Source organism: Cryptomeria japonica, chromosome 10 (genome assembly GCF_030272615.1).
Source record: "Cryptomeria japonica chromosome 10, Sugi_1.0, whole genome shotgun sequence".
NCBI lineage: Eukaryota > Viridiplantae > Streptophyta > Pinopsida > Cupressales > Cupressaceae > Cryptomeria > Cryptomeria japonica.
The window spans coordinates 919,002,656-919,023,400 of NC_081414.1; the positions used below are offsets into that span (position 1 = coordinate 919,002,656).

General features: G+C 37.1%; 1 protein-coding gene across 8 annotated transcripts in view; it reads left to right on the forward strand.

Annotated features, from left to right (window-relative positions):
• The first annotated feature begins 802 nt into the window (after positions 1-802).
• The window catches only part of LOC131036200 (uncharacterized), a 60,419-nt gene continuing 40,476 nt past the window's right edge, over positions 803-20,745 (forward strand). The window contains exons 1-5 of one of the 8 annotated variants that reach the window (XM_057968035.2): positions 803-1,409; positions 9,681-9,771; positions 11,723-11,807; positions 12,015-12,117; positions 12,866-12,935. In XM_057968035.2, coding sequence (XP_057824018.2) covers positions 1,276-1,409; positions 9,681-9,771; positions 11,723-11,807; positions 12,015-12,117; positions 12,866-12,935 — 483 coding nt within the window. In that variant the 5' untranslated portion in view covers positions 803-1,275. The other 7 variants (XM_057968036.2, XM_057968037.2, XM_057968039.2 and 4 more) reach the window with 7 other exon arrangements.

A 20,745-nucleotide genomic window follows, 5' to 3' on the forward strand; every position in this document is an offset into this window, starting at 1 on the left:
TTTTTTTTAAACTAAAAAAATGCTTATTTATTTATGATAACAATTAGAGTTGCTATTAGAATTAGGGTTAGGGTTAGGATTCAATTAAATTTATAGTTAAGCTTTAATTAGAGTTAGAGTTTAACTATACTTTGATTTAGGGCTAAGCTTTAGTAATGGTTACACTAATTTTTTATAACACAATTATGATTAAAATTATTAAAGTTTAATTAGGATTAAGGTTAGGATTAGGATTAGAGTTCATTTAAGATTAGGATTAGAATTAGGTTAGATGTTAGATACATGATTACAATTAATGTTCTCATTAAATTAGGGTAGAGAATATAGATTAATAGGATTATGTTACATTTTAACTCGATATTACAAAATTAAAAATTTATTAAAATTTATATACTTATTTAAAATATTTACTTTATTTACAATATTATATATAAAAAATAATTTTTTTATTACCAGAAATCCACTTCTATAACACTAAAACAAGTACTAATAAATTCTTTTATTAGATGTTTTTAAATGTCTACACATTCTATTATTTATACATATTTTTATAATATAAAAATATATTCTACACACCATGTTTTAATAACCTAAAAATATATAAAACTCTTTAAAAAAATTTAAAATAGATCGACTCTTATCCGAAAAGATTTCGCCTCCCATTGGTGCTCCTACATCCATAACTAAAAATTCTTTGTAAATAATTAATTTTTTTAAAGATTTAAAAAAAAAATAAAATATGTTCGTTATTTCCACAGCTCAAACCGGGAGCAGTCTTCTAGATGAAGATGTTGAATTATAATAATGGATTGTAATATTCAAGCTAACTTCTTTGACTGCGAGTGCGGGAAATCACGCATGAACCGTAGGATCCGCACCAGGGTTTTCCGCGAAACCGCGGGCTGGCGTGAGGTTACCAAATTCACCTCACCTCACCTCAACGGTAACGGCGCTGCCGCCCTTCTTAAATTAGCGGCGATAATGGCGGTAAAGCCGATGCTGTGATTGGACAAAGCGGGCATTTGGCGTGATTTCATCGAGCTCATAAAGAAGGAAGAATACGACGATGGATTATCTGCAAATGTAGGCCTAGGACTAGGGGGTAGTGGCGGAGAGTTAGATACGAGAGCAGCGAGCAGCGAGCATCTTTTTGTCGGAACAAGAAGGTGCATTAATTTCTGTCTCCAGGCATGAATTTTCACGGGAATTTAAGGAATTTTAGGTGGGTTTTGAGATGAGATAGAGCCGTGATTTGGGAGTGGAGCGGGTTCGAACATGGTACCTGTGAAAAGCATGACGTGGTCGAGAGTGCTGAAATCGGCGCAAGCTGTGGCTGCGCACGGTTTGTTGCTGTGCTTCACAATTCTGCTGACATTGAAGCTGGACAAGCACCTCAAGCGCTCCTGGTGGTCAGTTGTTTTCTTTAACCCTTCAATTTATCTCACAGAAGATTTCATGGTGTAGATATATAATATTGTTGGAAGAGCAATCGACACCCGGGACAGAGAGGCGTCTGTTGCTAAGAGCTGCTATTTGAAGGTCCTAGGTTTGGCTCCCAGCTGCTTCATGGAAAATAATCGAGTGTGGAGGAAATGACAAAATACTTGTTTACAGACAAAAAAAATGATGCCGCTTTGCAAGTTTGTTCGATTGCCGTAAATTTTAAAAAAGTTTTCACCTTTGGCTGGTTCGTATTGTTCAGATCTTATAATTATTTAGAAAGAAGAGTCTTTTTTGAATGGTTTCATTGCAGATAATAGCTGAATTCATTTTTTCTTGGTAAATCTTGTGCGAGGGAAAAGCTTGGGCCGAATAATTGAGAGCTCTTATGCTTTCTAAACCTTGACTATAACCTTGTGACTACTACTCCGTAACCTCGCCACACATTCACTCGAGTTGTGAGGTCCTTATTGCAACGAGGGTTATTTTGGCCTGGGTTCCAGACAAAAATTGATACCGCTTTACGTGTTTAGTTCCATTGCCTTAAATTGTAAAAAAAGTTTTCAATATTGGCCTGTTCGAATTGTTCAGATCTTATAGTTATTTAGAATGAAGTGTCTTTCTTGAATGGTTTCATTGCAGCTTATAGCTAGCTGTATTCATTTTAGCTTGGGAAATCTTGTGCGAGGGAAAAGCTTGGACCGAATAATTGAGAGCTCTAATCCCCCACTAAACCTTGAATATAATCTTGTGACTACTACTCGACAACCTCGCCACATATGCACTCGAGTAATGAGGTCGTTATTGCAACGAGGGAGTTTTGAGCCTGGGTCACACCCTTTTCAATGCCTCATTGTCATTACACGATAGTCCTTTGGACTCTGAAAGCAATTTGGCTTTAAGACCATGCCTACTCCCGTGGGGGTCTGATGGCAAGGGAGCGCGTGTTCGGTGTAAGAATACATGTTCAAATCTATAGGTGGATAGGATAAGTTTATTGGCTTTAAGACTATGCTTACTCTTGCGTTGGCCTGATGGTAAGAGAGTGTGCGCACCATATTGGAGGCATACGTTCAAAGCTAGAGGGGGAATAGCATATTTACATCTCGTTGAACAATACATAAAGTAGACTAAAAATCGATCCCCTATCTGGCTTCTACAAATAAGGTCTCATACACAAAACTGGTATCTCGCATACCCATGACCTAAAATAACTACGTTAACCTATAGAAGCAGCTCAAAATTTCCCTAGCTATGATCACATAGCACTGTATGTTTATGAGGACAAAATATTTTAAACAGGTTCCTCAGAAAAGGTTTGGCAAAAGTCGGCTCTTTTTCAAAGTGAACTAGACAGTTCTCAAACAGTTCTCAAAAGAGAATTAGAGCCGAGTTTATGGAATTGTTGCCAATTTTTCTTTGATCTTATTAGCGTGCCAGATTTTGTATAGGGAAGCAACTTTAGGATGTGTTTGCTTTCATTTACTCTTTGCATGGGTGTGTACACTGTATATTAAGGGGCCCTCACCCATTCATAAAAAAAATGTTCGTAGGTATTTTGAGAACTAGTCAATATCTATTATCGCAAGTAATTGCATGTTAGTTAATCTGGAAAAACTAAAAAGTGATGTGAAGTTAAAATAAGTAGGAAGACAATGGAATACTTATTTAAGTAATGTTTCCCAGAAGCAAAAAAAAACTTTAGTAGCAGCATTCTTCTTCGACTAGATGTCAGGAGTTTAGAATAAGTGGCAGTTTTGAGCATTTCAACTTAAATGTCAAGTCATTTTATTGTTTTTGTTCGTATTTGTTGTATTTCATGTATCCAGGGGTTTCATGCTTAATTGAGGGTGCCCTTTTTTACACTTCTTTAGCATGTTTATGAGCATTTGTGGAAATATTTGTTAATTTTCTTTTGGTATCCCACACTTGAAGCTTGGAATACCTTTCTGTGGGAGATCTTATTCGCTGGTGAGAGTGGTGGACTACTTATCCCATTGCTACAGATTCATGAAATACAAAAATTTCGGAGGCTGCATTTGGAATCTCCTCCTGGAAACTTTGAGTGACTACAGTTTAGGAAGGATGATTTTAGAGGGTGCTGGAGTTTTACTGGTGCTGTAGAAATCTTCTAGGAAAGCTTTTGTCAAATGGGAGCCAGTTTTCCTGAAAATGTCTTTCTTATAATTTAGAATGGTCAAAATGTTATGGAGTTAAATTCAAACAAGTCCAAAATTTTCACAGCAGTATTTGCTGAAGGAACTTTGCTGCATCGTGAAGGTGTGTGTTGCTTTAAATTCTCTGATATTTCTAGTGCAATTTGGAACTAGCTGCATCATCAGTGGAGCAAGCCCGGTCATATTTGAACCTGGGTTTTCTTCATTTCTATTGCTTCTTCGCTCATTGCTACAGCCCCATGAAATATGAAAATTGCCCCATGAAATATGAAAATTTTAGAAACTGCAGATTTTGGAAGACGCTGGAGAAGGCAGTTGGAACTTTGCAGGAGCTTCAGATATACTTTAGGAAAGCTTTTTTAACTTTTGTTAAATGTCATTCTGTTTTTGGTACAATTTTTTTTTTTAATAAATTTTTAATAAAATGATTATCAGATGATTTGACATGTATGGTTGTGAAAGCATGTAGCAGGGCCCAAAATATAGAGTTAAATATACAAAGATTCCAAAATTTAGATAGTAGTATCTGCTGAGGGAACTTCAGAATTTCTCATACAGGGGACCACTATGTAAAGGGCCACATTTTTAGGGTTTCTTTTGCTTTGAATTGCCTTGGGGTAATTTCGGTGCAATTTGGACCTGGTTTCATAATCAATGGAGCGAGCCTGGTGCCATTTGAACTCAGGTCACCTTTTTTGCAATTACTCCTTCCTAACCCCCAGAATATTACCCACATGACAACCACTTTTGGAGATTTCTATTAACTTGAATTAAATCAGGGAATTGGGTCTCCCATAGAGTATTGAGTTATATTCCACCATCTATTCTGTATATTCCACCGTCTATTCTGTGCACAATCAAATTGTAACCGGTTGTTGGAACTGACCTTACTTTGCTTGAAAACAGGAAGATAGTGCATAATTTTGGTAAGCTGCACTATGCTTGGATGGTTGAGAGATGATGCCAACTTCAAGCTAGTAATTCATGTTGGAAAATCAGTAAAGATTTTATTTACTATTTATCGTGACCTTTCATCTATATTTTGATTTTCTAGGCCATACCTGAGTGTGTTTTACAAGTGTGCCCTAGGCAACCTGGAAGTCAACCTTCTGAGTTTTTGTGTTATTTGGAGACCTTTCACACCATGATGCCTAAATATCAGAGTTACAATTGATCGCTGCATCTCTCTAGTTCACAATCGAAATTAAAAAGTTGAGCATTGGGGTATTTGGAGTTCATTGGTGTGCTTCAAATTTATAATGTGTTTTGAAATTATTTGTAAGTAAACAAGAAAAAAAGAAATTATATTAATGTCCCAAAGTACCAAAGGCCCCCAAAAGGGGAAGAACAAAAGCAAATCAATATGAAACAAAAAGGTACCACCCACATAAGTGGTCAAGAAACTAGTACAGATAGCCAAGAAGAGGGGGAACGAGAACTCTAAAGAGCAAACATTGACAAAAATTGGAGATCATCAAGTATCATTGTCTAGACTAGAAATGGTGAGGTCATTGGTGCTATCAACAATCATTTTGAGGGGACCGATAGAAGATTTGATTATACTCATTTGGGAGTGTTGAGGGTCATTGGTGCTATGTATGTATGTATGTATGTGTGTATGTATGATGATATGTATAGTTTTGGGTGATGAAAGAAAAGCCAATATTTGAGCCCTCCATCCAATAGACAGCTTACTTTCTTCCAAAGGCAATTAATTCTCAGGTAGTGTTTATAGTGTGGAGTGTTTTTTGTTGATTTTGTAACTAGGTTAGGAAAACAAATGGATTCGGATTGCCTTGAGGCAACATCCGAATCCTTATAGGGCTGGGCCCAAATGCATTAAGCTCACCAAACGTAGGGACACACCCCTTCATGTAATGTGTGGCCCTAAATAGGTGTGCTCCCCTTGCAATATAACTTAATCATTATTAGGACGCCAAAATAGGGCAAGACATTAGGTAACGTGTAAGCCTTATAATTGTAATTAAGTCTTGGCACCAAAACTTAAGGTAAAGCCGACTTGAATTGGTCTCCACGCCACATATAAATAGAGATTCATTTGTATGCATTTATCACTCAGTTTTATCATTAATAATGTGAACTTAGTTCTGCAAGTAATGCGAATTTCCAGTTGAAGATTAAGGCAAAGTCTATGCTGCTGTCTCTGCTCCTAAATAATGCAAGATCTGCTCACTCATTCTGGAGGTTAGCGAATCTTCATAGAAGGCAAGCGAACCACCTTTGAAGGTCAGCGAACCATCTTGGAAGGTCAATGCATCACCATTAAAGGTCAGCGAATATCTTAGAAGGCCTGCAACTATTAGTGAAGGGATTGCAAATCTGGTTCAGACTGGAGCATCATCATATACCTGCCGAGTTCTGATTCAGACAACAAGTTCACCATTCCTTATCATCTAAGTCTTTATATTTATGCCCTAAGGCAGGATAATGCTGTAATTGTTACTGGATTCACATCAATCAAATCAGGGACACTTAATGCTGGGTTTTTCCTCCAAGAGGGAGGTTTTCCCAAGGTAGACTTGTGTTGTGTACACTTCTAGTTGCGTGTGTTGTTTCCTGTTACTGTGCATTATCATTTTTTTGTTCATTCTTGTAAATCTGATCACTAAATTCAACATGGTATCAGAGCTCTAGGTTCATAGAAGTTGTAAAGGTTGTGGTCAGATTTGTACTTGTCTGTCTAACCTATTGTTCGAAGGTTTAGTCTTCATGTCTTCGTACATCAGGGCTGAAGATAGACTGGAAGGTCCTACAAACTATGCTTCATGGAAGGTCAGGGTAATGATGGCATTGAATGATCTTGCTGAATATGTTGGCAAGAATGCTAAGGAACCTGAGGGCGAAACTGAGAAAGTAGAGTGGAAGAAGAAGGACTTCCAAGCTCAAAGGACTATAATAGACTCAGTCAAAAATCGCTTGTTGTCATCTATCTCCATGAAGAAAACAGCTAGGGAAATGTTCATCACATTGGAGAAGATGTATGAAGTCAACAATACCAGCTTCATACTTGCCCTAAGGAATCAGCTTTCTAGCATCAAATTAGAGGCAGAAGAACCAATTGCTGATTACTTCATGAGAATCTCTGAGCTAAGAGATCAGCTTGCCACCCTTGGGAAGAATGTTGAAGACAACGACTTATCTATGACAGCCTTAAATGGCCTTCCTCCCTCTTGGGAACCATTTGTTCAAGGAATCAGTGCTAGAGTTGAACTCCCTAAATTTGATCAGTTAATGGGAGATTGCATTCAAGAAGAATCCCGGTTGGCTGCAAAGGGAAAAATTAAGAACCCTTATAATGAACAACATGTTCTATTTACTAAGGAGGAGGGTAGCCATTGGAAGAAGAAGAATGATTTCAAGAGAAATAGAGACTTCAACTCTTCTACTTCTCACTCAAAAAAGAGACCAAGAGATTTGTTCCACATCCGATGCTTCCAATGCAACAAGCTTGGTCATTTTGCAAGGGACTGTCAAACCCAAGGCGAGCAAGAAGATGCAAACATAAATGAAGTATCAAATCTTTAGAATCATGAAGATGATTTCCTCCTTTGATCTATTGGTTTGTTGATTTTCTGATCTTATTGTTTATTTCAGTAATAATGTGTTGGAATCTAATCCTTTCAGCTACTCTAGAGGGAAAATTTTTCAGGTCTACAAGCTTACTGTAAGAAGGTCCACTTCAGCTCTTGCCATCAGTCTAAAATTTGAAGGACTACATAAGCTTTCAAACCTTCTCCTTCATTAAAGATACAATTGTTAATTTTGTTAGATTTGGGTTTGGTCAAAAACCTTATTTTGAATTTATCAGTTAGATAGAGTTTTAGAGGGAGCCTCATGCTTTCTTGATATTTTTTTATTTTGCTGAGTTCTAATCATTGTGTTTCAGATAATGAAATGGATATGTCTAAATGTATTACTTGATTATTGCAAAATGTTTATTTTATGATGATACTAACCATGATACACTGGGTGTATCATCCACCCTCTACGGAGTGCAAGGTGGTAGTTCTCGCTCACCCTCTGCAGAGTGCAAGGTGAGTCCACCCTCTGCGGAGTGCAAGGTGGCAGGTTTCTCTCACCCTCTGTAGAGTGCAAGGTGGTAGTTCTCGCTTACCCTCTGCAGAGTGCAAGGTGAGTCCACCCTCTGTGGAGTGCAAGGTGGCAGGTTTCTCTCACCCTCTGTGGAGTGCAAGGTGGCAGGTTTCTCTCACCCTCTGTGGAGTGCAAGGTGGCAGGTTTCTCTCACCCTCTGCGGAGTGCAAGGTGGTAGTTCTCGCTTAACCTCTGCAGAGTGCAAGGTGAGTCCACCCTCTGCGGAGTGCAAGGTGAGACCACCCTCTGTGGAGTGCAAGGTGGCAGGTTTCTCTCACCCTCTGCGGAGTGTAAGGTGAGTTCACCCTCTGCGGTGTGCAAGGTGACAGGTTGTTCTTCTCTGTGAAGAAGCTTATGTATCCTCTGCGCTTGTGCATGATTTATGTTGTATGGTTATATATCTCTTTGAGTATTAATTATTGCAGGTGTGCATATGAAAAGGTCTTTGTCATCCTCTGCGGATGTGCATGATGAAAGATCATGGCGTTACATGCGGGTCCCCAGGAAAGTATAAAGTTATGAAGCATTGGCTTCATCCTCTACAGGCATTGCTAGAGAAGATCATGTAAAGGTTCATTGTAATGTAATTGTGTGATCAAATCACGAATTGTATATTGATTGTACTATTAGGGCTGGGCCCTAATCCTAAACCTTTTAAATGTTCATGCCATGGGTTTGTCCATGTGAATTTGGTTATGTATTTATTTTCCTCCCTAGTTAAGAGGGAGTGTTGATTTTGTAACTAGGTTAGGAAAACAAATGGATTTGGATTGCCTTAAGGCAACATTCGAATCCTTACAGGGCGGGGCCCAAATGCATTAAGCTCACCAAACGTAGGGACACACCCCTTCATGTAACCTGTGGCCCTAAATAGGTGCGCTCCCCTTGCAATATAACTTAATCATTATTAGGACGCCAAAATAGGGCAAGACATAAGGTAACGTGTAAGCCTTATAATTGTAATTAAGTCTTGGCACCAAAACTTAAGGTAAAGCCGACTTGAATTGGTCTCCACACCACATATAAATAGAGATTCATTTGTATGCATTTATCACTCCGTTTTATCATCAATAATGTGAAGTTAGTTCTGCAAGTAATGCGAATTTCCAGTCGAAGATTAAGGCAAAGTCTATGCAGCTGTCTCTGCTCCTAAATAATGCAAGATCTACCCACTCATTCTGGAGGTTAGTGAATCTTCATTGAAGGCAAGCGAACCACCTCTGAAGGTCAGCGAATCATCTTGGAAGGTCAATGCATCACCATTAAAGGTCGGCAAATATCTTAGAAGGCCTGCAACTATTAGTGAAGGGATTGCAAATCTGGTTCAGACTGGAGCATCATCATATACCTGCTGAGTTCTGATTCAGACAACAAGTTCACCATTCCTTATCAGCTAAGTCTTTATATTTATGCCCTAAGGCAGGATAATGCTGTAATTGTTACTGGATTTATATCAATCAAATCAGGGACACTTAATGCTGGGTTTTTCCTCCAAGAGGGAGGTTTTCCCAGGGTAGACTTGTGTTGTGTACACTTCTAGTTGTGTGTGTTGTTTCCTTTTACTGTGCATTATCATTTTTTTGTTCATTCTTGTAAATCTGATCACTAAATTCAACATTTTTTAGTTTCCATTTCCACTGCATTCTTTCAAACAAAATTATTTCCTGTATAAGAAGCGATTTCCTCAATTATATTTATTATTTGACATGCTCATAATATTTAGATGCACGTTGAATAATTTTTGGAAGTTTCAGTGAGACAATACACAAAGGGAATATGCATCAGCCTGAGGGTAGACAATTGCAGCAAATACCAAGCAAATTAATTTTGTCATATGTGTGTGATTATGCATGCTTCAAATTCAAAATTGTAATGTGAGCGAGATTATGCATGGAAAAAATAATGTTTGTACTAGCTCCAGTCTCACTGATGTTCCTTGTACATTTGCAGGTTTATATTCCTGCCTATCTGGCTATTTCATATTGTTGTTGCTCGAGGACGTTTTTCTCTTCCAGCGCCATCACCTCCTCATGATCGACATGTAATTCTAATGCTTCTCTATTTTTCATACATTTTAGAGGAAATAATTGTGAGTCTGAGCTGTATGCTTTTGAATGTTGAATAAAGCATGGGGTTGAATCTTTACAGTGCTACTGCTAATAGTATGCCAAACTATTATTTTGGTTGATAATATTAGAGAGCATTCAATTGGGGTTCTTGCCCACAGACACTGCATACAAAATCTAAATGATTGAGCTGACTGACCATACAAAAGCGAAAACAGAAAAACTCTAAGAACTTGGCTGACAAAACATGAAAGCTCAAAGAACTTAGTCAACAAAAGAAAGAACTACAATAAATCAAAACCTGCGCTAGGGAGCCAGGGTAACACTTGCTCCACCTGCTCCATGCACTGAACTGCCAGTGCCAATGCTCCTGCTAGAAGCCTCTGCGCAACACCTCACTGTCACCACTACCGACTTCAAGTCACTATAACCATCACCACTACTGACTTCAACTCAACAACCTTGTTGCCTCCACAATTTGACAAAGTTTCAAGCTTTAGCCCATGGTTAATTTCCTTGTGCTTGACTGCCTGTTTCAGAGCACCATCAGCAAGATGAGGCAAAGTGAAAATACTTGTGACTTCCAGTGTCCCATGATGGTGGGAAATCAGTAAATGCTTTACCACCATTCAGAGGTCCATACAGAAAGCTGTCAAATCTTTTACTTCCTTGTTTACTGCTAACAATTTATTGATGAGGATTCAATGATTCCATATAGATGCAAATGCATCGAAACCACTGGGAGCCACAGCGCAGTCCTTTACTTACAAATTCCTTTAATTTGCCCTCTTCTTTAGCTGGTGGTGATATAAGCAGAAAGTGGAGCACCCACTTCCTCCCCTTTGGTGATGACATTGCCTCCCCCATTTTGGAGAGAAAATGAGGTGCAACCAAATGCATAACTCATGGGGCTTTATGGAGTGGCATTTGCTTGCCATTTGAAGCCCAACGAAAGTACTCAATAATGCAACACCTAACTAATACAACTTTGCAGACCAAAACACACTCAAACACTACCACACCAACAGGCTAGAAAAAGGGTAAGAAACAAACCAAATGGCACATCCATAAGTCATGGAACAAACACTCCCAACGTGTGGTCACCCACTAGCTGAAGACATTGCCAACTAGAGTATGTAATGTCACCCAATCCCATGTAACTTCAAAATGATGAGGGGTGAGCTCCAAAATCTAAATAAGCATGGACCAAGGCAATAACAAATGCTAATGTACACCATATGAAACGAGGATTTAGTTTTGGGTCCACACATATCAAAAGCATTCTTTTCTGGGCCAAACCATGACTTTGAATGATCACTGACAAGCACTGAGAAAGGTGATTGCTCCATACCAGCATTGACCAAAAAATTATCAACCTGATTACATTCTCTAAAGCAATGAGTGAAGTAACTATCCTAAAAAATGTTGTGAATGATGTCTTCTTTTTCCAAAAAAATCCCATATCTTCCAATTCTGGCAAGCCATCTTACTCAAACATTGAATTGCAATAGATGAATCATCATCCACAATCAGCTTCTTACAACCCAGGGCTGAAACCATAGAGACCTGAACCACCGCTTCATACTCCGCATCATTGTTCATTTGACAAATCAGCCTGAAGAGCCTTTAAAAACCAGCCGGCCCCAGATTAAGTCTTGAGGTATCATCAAAATTCATCTTAAGAAACCCATTCGGGAGAGATTTCCAGTAGCTTTATTTGAACGCTCTGATTATTGGTTACCCCATGAACAGGGCCAAGGTATATCAAGGTATTATAAGAATGCATTGAAATTGTTTACTTAGAAAATTTCAGTTACATGCTAAAATGTAAAAGTTTTGATTTGAAGATGAACATTGAAATGATTTGTTTAGATCTTGTCAGTTGTTAATTATATGTTAAAATTTGAACTTCTTTGAATTGGACAGTGGGCACCTTGTCATGCTGTTGCGGCCTCACCGCTTCTCATTGCTTTTGAATTGCTTCTTTGCACATATCTTGACAGCCATTATGGTAGGCCTGCCGAACTCCTTTAAATTTCTTACCTGTTTTTGGTCTGGGAAAAGTAAATGACAGTTTATATTAATTATCAACTCATAGCCAGGTTTCTAGTGTGCAAACTGCATGTTGAGGTTTATATTGTTACATATAAAGTTTCAGTTCAAATAGTGCTTCTGAATAACTGGAATTGTGGAATTGCGTAGCTTGACTTAAAGGCAGACCGTTTATCTCATGCAGTGTATGGAATACATATAGTGAATTTGAAGATTGTCTTTCTTCCATTGCTAATATTTGAAGCCATTATCCTTATTGACAATTTCAGGTACTATTATTCTCCAGTTCCATATTTACAGAATTTGTATTTTTAGTATTTGAATAAAAGGAAAATAATAATAAATCTTGAGTTATCATATAAAGCAGGCAATTATGCACCAGAGAAAATGAAGTTAGGAAACAAATGTAAGTAATCATGAGTAGATGGGTCCTATAGGTACTTAGACATCGATTCCATTTTTATTTTATCAAATGGGATCAATAAACATTAATCTAACAAGAATCATATTCTCTCTTTATTTCCCATTTAATGGGTTGCACAGTTGCTTCTCTACGTGGATTTACTGAGGCAAATAGCATTAATCAGAATGTTTAAAATTCAATTCATCTTGGTTCTTGTGGCCATTTGTTACCATACTCTGAATGAAATCTCTCTCTGGAAGCTTCTAAACAGAGATCTGAATATACCCTGGAAAAAGATCTGACATTAGATACCTGTATTTTTATGATTTAATTATTAATATCTTGTGCACTTGGAGCTGTTGACCACTGCTCTTATTTTTATCTTTCAAACTTGACAATGGTGTAGGTGCTATTTTGCTATCGTTTATACAAATTTTGTCATAATTCTCTGCTGTAATATCAAGATAAGGTTTCTGGTTGCAGGGTGATATATTCAAGGATGTACTCAATGTTACTGCTTTGGTTTCTATTGAATAACAGTTATCACTTTACTAACATTTCATTTTGCTATTCATCCTTACATAAAAATTTAATTGTTCTGGTTGGCTATGCAGGATGTGTAGAGCTTTGATGCCTAGTGATGAAGAAAGCATGACTGATGAGGCCATTTGGGAGACACTTCCAGTAAGTACAAAAATATGCGATCACTATTGAGTTACAAGTACTGTGAGTGGAGATAGTTCAGAATTCCATGCACGTAAAGATATAAGAAACAATTTCAATCAGTGGGAACAACATTAATAATGCAAATTTTGAAACACATGGTCTATTTAATTGATTTAGGGCATGTTTTAACATACAATAAGAAGCCTATGGGACCAATTCACGAATAGGAATGTCTCATTAATTAAAAATAAATTTATTGTACGGTTCAAGTTTTTTTCTGGAGGAAAATGCATTATGTAGAACATGATATGACATGTACAACTTATCTCTTGCATAGTAAAGAGAGCCCTGTAAGAAAATGGGGATCAATTGCTGTTTTTTCAAAGAATGAGCTGGTAGACAGCCTTTATCTCTCACGTAGTAAAGAGAGGCCTGTGCATTCTTGCTATTTCTGCATAATTTAAAAAAAAAGATAAAAAGCTAATTCTCAGGCTGATGATTTGTTTGTTAATCATTGGCCAATGTTTGGTGAAGGAGAATCCAGTGCGAGTGGGTGCAACATTGTATGTAGGCATGCTCACCATGCCCTCCTTACTATTATTTTCTTTCACGTGCAATCAAACTGTAAATATAAGCTTTCACTTTTTAACTCTTTTGCAGCTTCTTTCGTTTTTTTGTTTAACTTCAATTAAAAGGTTTTGCTAATTTTGGTTAAATATACCTTTCAACCTTCAAAAAAAAAAAAAGCTTTCCTCTTTATTAAAACTAAGTTATCAAATTGTGCGAAAAACCTAGATGATTCTAGGTACAATACGCTATGGAATTTGAATTGGAACCGATTTACCTGTGGATGTGGACAGGGCACGATATTTTCAGCCATATTTGTTTGGAATTGTGCCTGCATGTACCCTGGTGGTTCCAGTTACAATTCCAAGCTTCGGTCACCAGGGCACTCTCACCATATGCTGTAAAGTGAGTGTGTTCAAGGAAGGCGTGTGACTTCTGAACAGAAACAACCTGCCCAGTCGGAAGAAAATTGAGCTTTGATGATCTCTTGAAATTTTATTGTGACTGTGGGTCAGAGGCTTATGCCAAAGCTCAAAAGAGTATATTCCTACTGTGCAGAATTTTTTAAGGTGAGTGTAATCTTTCAGGAAGGAAGAAGCACAGTTTGTCTGTCCCAAAGGTCCCAAAAGGTTTGTAACCCACCAACTGTTGACTGAGATGTGTTGATGATGTCAAGTGTTTTTGAAGGCTTTGTGAATGCTCCTTTTTCTGGTTTTACTGAGTAATGCATCTGCCTGCTCAAGCTTTGTTGACATGTAATAACTGGGATTGTAGCTGTGTACCTCGGTGAGCATTGTTGTACACATGGTTTTGTTCTGGCAAACAAATTTTATACAGACATCTTTTGTTGTCCTTGACTTAGCCGTTTTTTTTGTTTGTATTTGATTTCTGATTCGACTGAAATGTGTATGCATAGGTAATGAAGCAAGTACACAAGCCTGGTCTTGCTTGGTATTAGGTAGTTACCTTTTTCAGTGCACCTGAAAGCACCTATAAAGCCATTTTTATGTTAAAAGAGCTCTTAAAGAAATGATTGCAGGTTAAAGATGTATGCTATGATTGTCTGAATGCTTTGCAGAGTAATTTTAGAGGATTGTTATTAATTTTTTTTTTTTTTTTTTCTGGAGGAAAAATATTCCCATATTTTTATTTGCCATAGAGTCAAGGATTGAAGAATATCTTCAAATTTGTTCAGACTTGAACCTGGATTCATTTCTTATAATGTTGGGCCTGACTACTTGACATTATTACATAGGCAATGTTTCTTGGAAACCTAGACAACACTAGTGGCATGGCATGAGGTGGAGAAGGCTGGAAGCCTGCTAGTGTTAAATCTGATGGCATTATGGCTGTATTTGTGATGGTTTGCTGCCATCATACATCAAGGGTAATACCTGGAATAATCATTAAAGCTTTCTTTTTCAGGTGAACTGTCAAATCAGTCTCATAATGCCAAGAAAGGAGCCCTTTCAGGTTCCCATGTTGAGGGACCTTTTTACTTCAATAATTAATATTACTTTAAATAGTCCTACTTCCTACTTTAATATTGTTCAAGCATTCAATATGGACTGCATTAAATATGATACCAATTAGTGATTGTATTATTTTCCTATTGAACAATGAATATCTCATGACATTTGAGATTGACAATTTGATATTGAATTAGTGGACTATATTTATACTAGTTTTGTTTAGCATATGCATGATATGTGGTATTCTGAACTTAATATCTGTTTTTGGGCTGCAAATATGTTTTAATTATGATTTTAATATGTTCTTTGTATGGATGTGCTCAGAATGTACCCAGCCCTAAAATTTTTCTGCCATATTTTTTCTTACCCTTACTAAATTCTGATTGAGCAACTTAGTATTAAAGCTCAGCAGGCTTAGGTTAGGGTTAGATTAATTAAAAGTAGAGTTGGTTTTATATATATTAGAGGAAAAATCATTACCTTTAGCTACCCATGTTTTATAAAAGGCCATGCAAGGATGACATCCCCACAGCCTTAAGAGCTTGTAAATAATTTTTTTTAATTATAATTAATTATAGAGTAGTATTTACTTAATATTTTTATTTTAGCTTTTTAAAATTGGATTTAAATTAACTTTTTTTATTGGTATATGTTCTGCGCGCGGTGCCCTTTGGTGTCTGTTATGATCTTAATAATCTATATTCCTAAGTGTAATAAGGATAAGGACTTGTGGCATATGCCTACGTAATTAGGATGAAGTGGTGTGTCCCTGCATGGTTATGCCTATAAATAAGAAAGATAAAGACTCTTCCAATGCACCATAATTTTTAGTATTGAATTCATAGTATTATTATCTCATTATTGGTGGTCATCCCCTCGAACTTGTTTTCTATTTTATTTATATTTGCATTTATTTCCAAGAAACATCCTAGCATCTTGTTCACTAACTTCAATGAGGTCTTGCACTTGGTCTCAGGTACATCAGACAAAGAATTGGATATAGTCTTAACAACAACTTCAATTCCAACTACTCCTATAGAAAGTGTTTGCACATTTGAGTAGCCTTTGTGATTGACAGGAGGGATTGACGATTCACAAATTACAGGTCTTGACACTTAACAATGGCACAATTGATATGGGACTTACAGAAAGACAAGACTTGACCTTTGTTGTTGTGTCATATGTCAAGTTATTACATGGACCATTAATCTCATCTCCTTTCACACGACTGGTTTGAGAAAGTGAAGGAAGAAGGAAATTGTATTAATGTCCACAGATGACCAAAAGTAAGTCAATGGGGGTCAAGAGACAATAGTATACAGTATAAAGTTCTAGGAAGAGAAACCAAGAAAGGTCCTGCCAAGGGGAAGAACAAAAATTAAAAAATACATAACAACAAGGGACCACAAGAACAAGTGGTTAGGAAATAGGTATAAATAGCCAAGGAAGGGGAACAAGAACCTCAAAGAGCAGCCATAGAGGAAAACTGGAGATCATCAAATATCACTATCTGGACTAGAAATGATGTAATCATTACTGCCATTGCTGATCATTGTGAAGGGACCAACACAAGATCTGATGATGCTCATTTGAGAGTGTTGAGGGTTGGGAAGGGTTACAATTTTAAAACTTTGGAGGATGATATCTATAAATGAGGATGAATATAAGTATATTCCAAATATATAATATATGCATATCCATTTTCTACTTTTTTTTTTCTTACTAGCTCTTTACCATATGAATATTACATTAAATGAATATGAAAAATATTTATAGTTTTGATGATATATTTTAAGCTTAATATATCAAATTCTCCGAATTAATATGCCTTTGTTGTTGAATTCAATAATTGCATGAATGTTCCTTTTGTTTACACAACTACAACTACAAGCCCAACCACTCCCATGGAAAGCAGATGCACACATGAATTGCCTTTGTGATTGGCAGGGTGATTGACAATCCACAAATTACAGGGCATTGATACTTCAACAATTTCATGATTGGTATGGAACTTATAGAAAGACAAGATTTTGACCTATGTTCTATCATGTGTCAAGTTATTACATGGACTATTAATCTCACCTCCTTTCGCATTTGCTTGTATTGAGAAGTAGGAGACTGAAAAAAAAGTGGTCAAAAGAAATGAGGAAGAACGGATTTCAATCTTTGGAAGACGTAGTCTTTAAATGAGTATGAATATCACAATTAATGTTATATTCCAAACTTATCATATATGTATATTCATTTTCTACTGATTTTGTGTTACTATCTCTTTGCTATACAAATATTGCGTTAAATGAATATTAGAAGAAAATGAATATCAGAGGGAATTATAGTTTTGATGTTTTTTTTAAGCTTAATATATCAAATTATCTAAATTAATACACGAGAACCTTTGGCTGAGAATGAAATATTTATTCAAGTGCGCGATTTATCCGTGTATTTGGGAAATGTCACTAGGTTTGTGTTTAATGGTTAATATATCTAATTTTGTCAATATCATACCAACAAATCATTGGGCCTTTAAACCATATTAAAAGTGTTGTCACAAACAAAGTTTGAAAACTGAGACTTGGGACTTGGCAAAGAAACAAACCATGGTTTAACAAAAAAACAAAAGAAATTAATGCATTTAGAGAACATATAAGCCTAATTTGACTATCAATTTGTCACAATTCAAACATTACACGTCATATGATCTTCAATCACTCAATATTTGAAATTTCATGATTCATACTCATAGTTCAAACTTTCAAATGTGTTAAGTATAACAGTATCATAAATTTATAAATGTTTACATATAATGATATGTCAAAATGAGAAAAACAACCAGGTACAATCTACATCTTCCTCTTTTCCCTCCTAATGTAACTCAATTTGTCATGCCTCGAGCTAGAAGGTGCTAAAGTATAAAAAAGATGATGAATTGTTTCTTCAACATTGTCTTTTTGGATCTCAAATGTTCCTGTTCTTTTCTCCTTCCTTTCCTATTTTGCTGTTCAGACTTGTTTTAGACAATATTGGACAAAAAAAGGTGAAGAAAATTTTACTTAATGTTTTTTAAAAAAAATCTTCCTAGCCACACTGCCCAGAACTTGGGAGCCCGAGTCTGGGACTCAGAGAGTCCTGGGGCAAGACTCGGACGAGAACTCTCCAGAACTCTTGAAGACTTGCCATGGGGTCAGTGGAGAGTGGACTTGGCCAGAGATAGGACTTGGGAGAGTTCTGGAGAGTACTCGCAGAGTCCTCAAACTATGGTCACAAATGATGAAATAACTAAAATACAAAAATCTGTTAAATCTTGAGAGAAATGAACATTGAGGCACCTATATAATACACAAACTAAACATATAGGTGCCTCAATGTTGACATCTCTTGTTGTTTAACAGGTTTCTATATTTAAAATATTTTAGCTCGTAAATAGCAGGGCCCCTTCATGCCCCTTTGAAACCTTTTGTCTTTTGCATATGTTCTTATTCATATGGTAAGACTACTATCAATTGATCAGTTACTCCTTGAATTGTTGACCCTCGATTTTGTTAGGGTTATAATAAATAAAGTCTGACCTGAAAACACAGAGTCAATGCTGAGAGGGGGAGGGGGTGAATCAGTATTGACAGACAAAACTGATTAAAATAAAACATTCAAAAGACAGCCAATGCACATGGACACAGAATTTCTCGTGGAAAACCCTTTCGGGTAAAAAACCATGTATTACAAAGATTATTATAATCAAAGTGGGCACCGACCCAGTTACAAACAGGAGCACCAACTCCTTGATGAGCACCAACTCAAAGCAAATATCTCAGGTTTTATGAGCACCGTCTCAATCTTACAATGTACAAGTTTGGATGATTAGATAAACATACAAGCTCTCTGTTTTACTCAGTGATAAGTAAAACCCTCACATTATCATTCTGACAGATATCAAATTACAGCTCACTTTTATCAAAGCCAAAGTTCTCTGAATTCACTGAATGGAAATCAAGTGCTGCTGAAGTTTTGTCTGCACACAACAATTGATAAATTGACTGAAAAGATTTTCCTCTTAACTTATATCTGCACTGAGTACCCTTTCAACAGCACAACGAAAAGACTCGTATATAATTTATCGCACAACCCAGCAACTCACAAAAAGCTTATCATCTCTCCAGTCACACAACCAAACAAACTCAGTAAGTCTTCAACATACTCTTGAGTCTACAGATACCCAACCTTTTCATTACTGCTCAGATGCTTAAATTTTATAGCCCAGCTGTATATACATATATTTTAAAAAGAAAACTCTCTGTGGTCCAAATGCTAATTCATCTTATCAATCCATTCATCTTAATGACAACACAGGCATTACCAAATGCTAAGTGTTCACAATCTTGAACTTTTAAATTCAACGTCAAAAGTATATTCCTCAGGCGTTTTCATCCTGGAACAGTATTTCTCCATGTTTATGATTTTGTGTAAACATTGTATATTTTCTACAGCACATGAAGAAGCTACTAAAAACCTTAGGCATAGCAACTAATAATACCCCACTGGAAAAACACCACCTTCATACAAAAAATCAACGCACACATTGGATAATCCAGAAGGGTATTTATTTTAATAATGACAACTCACTACCTTGTTAACATGCATACCCAATACCAAAGACGTGTATTTTTCAGTGTTCCACGGGCGTTGGGGACGGGGGGGGACGCGTTTCCGGGACGGGGAGACCAAGGGCCTAAATTTGGGGATGGTGGGGGGACGGCGGCGGTGGGGGGGGGGGGGGGTGGCGGGGTGGTGGTGCTCATATATATACATATAGTACTTGAAAAACTAGTTTTGAAAAGATGTATAACAGTATACGAATTAGATTTCAAATGAAACTATAGGAAATACCAAGATTACTTAGATTAGTGATACTAATTGCTAAATGCTAAATAAAATTTGACAAATGAAATTGTCAAATTGGAGATTTCTCATTTCTATCATATGAATATCGAAAAAGGAAAACGAAAATACGAATATCTGATGCCATTGCAAAGTCTATAATAATAAAGATGATTACATGATTCATCATTACATTGAGTAGCCAAATACAAATACGTGTAGCAATAGCATTACAAAAGAGATTAGAGTCAAAGACAAAATGACAAAACTCAAAATGTAGCTAATGGAGGCCTCTAATCATCTGCGAACTCCTCCTCACTGGAACTGCTGGACTCCTGAAGATCAAGGTCCCTCAAGCTCACACCAACTAGACCTGCATCTGAAGTGGTAGGATCATCCTCATCAATCTGTGAAGGCTCCTCTGGCTCTACATCCCATCGTGCTACTGGACTCTCCTTGTACACGAGTGTCTTGCGGTCTATGAGACGAAAGCACTGTGTACAGCCACAAGCTTCTCTGCTCTCTTAGAGGTAAGTTTGTTCCTCTTAAGAGAGTGGATGAAGCTATATGTAGACTAGTTCCTCTCAGCAGCTGAAGAACTGGAAACCTGGGATAGCAGATAAATGGCTAGAGTGGTGGTCAAAGATTTTAGGCCATGACAATTCCACCACAAAAGTGGGTCCTCCTGTGCCATAGTGTCTACATCCATCTTTGCCGCATTTGAAAAACCTCTAAGAGTGGCAAATCTTCCCCACTCAGTGCGCATTGTGCCGGCATCTCTGGAATCAAACATCTTCTCTATGCACCTAAAGAAACCCGCCTTCACCTCATCATCCTGAATCGATGTCATTCTACCTGGTCTAGCCTTGTACCACTTAGGATTCAAGGCAAAGGCAGCCATATGCAAAGGAGTGTTC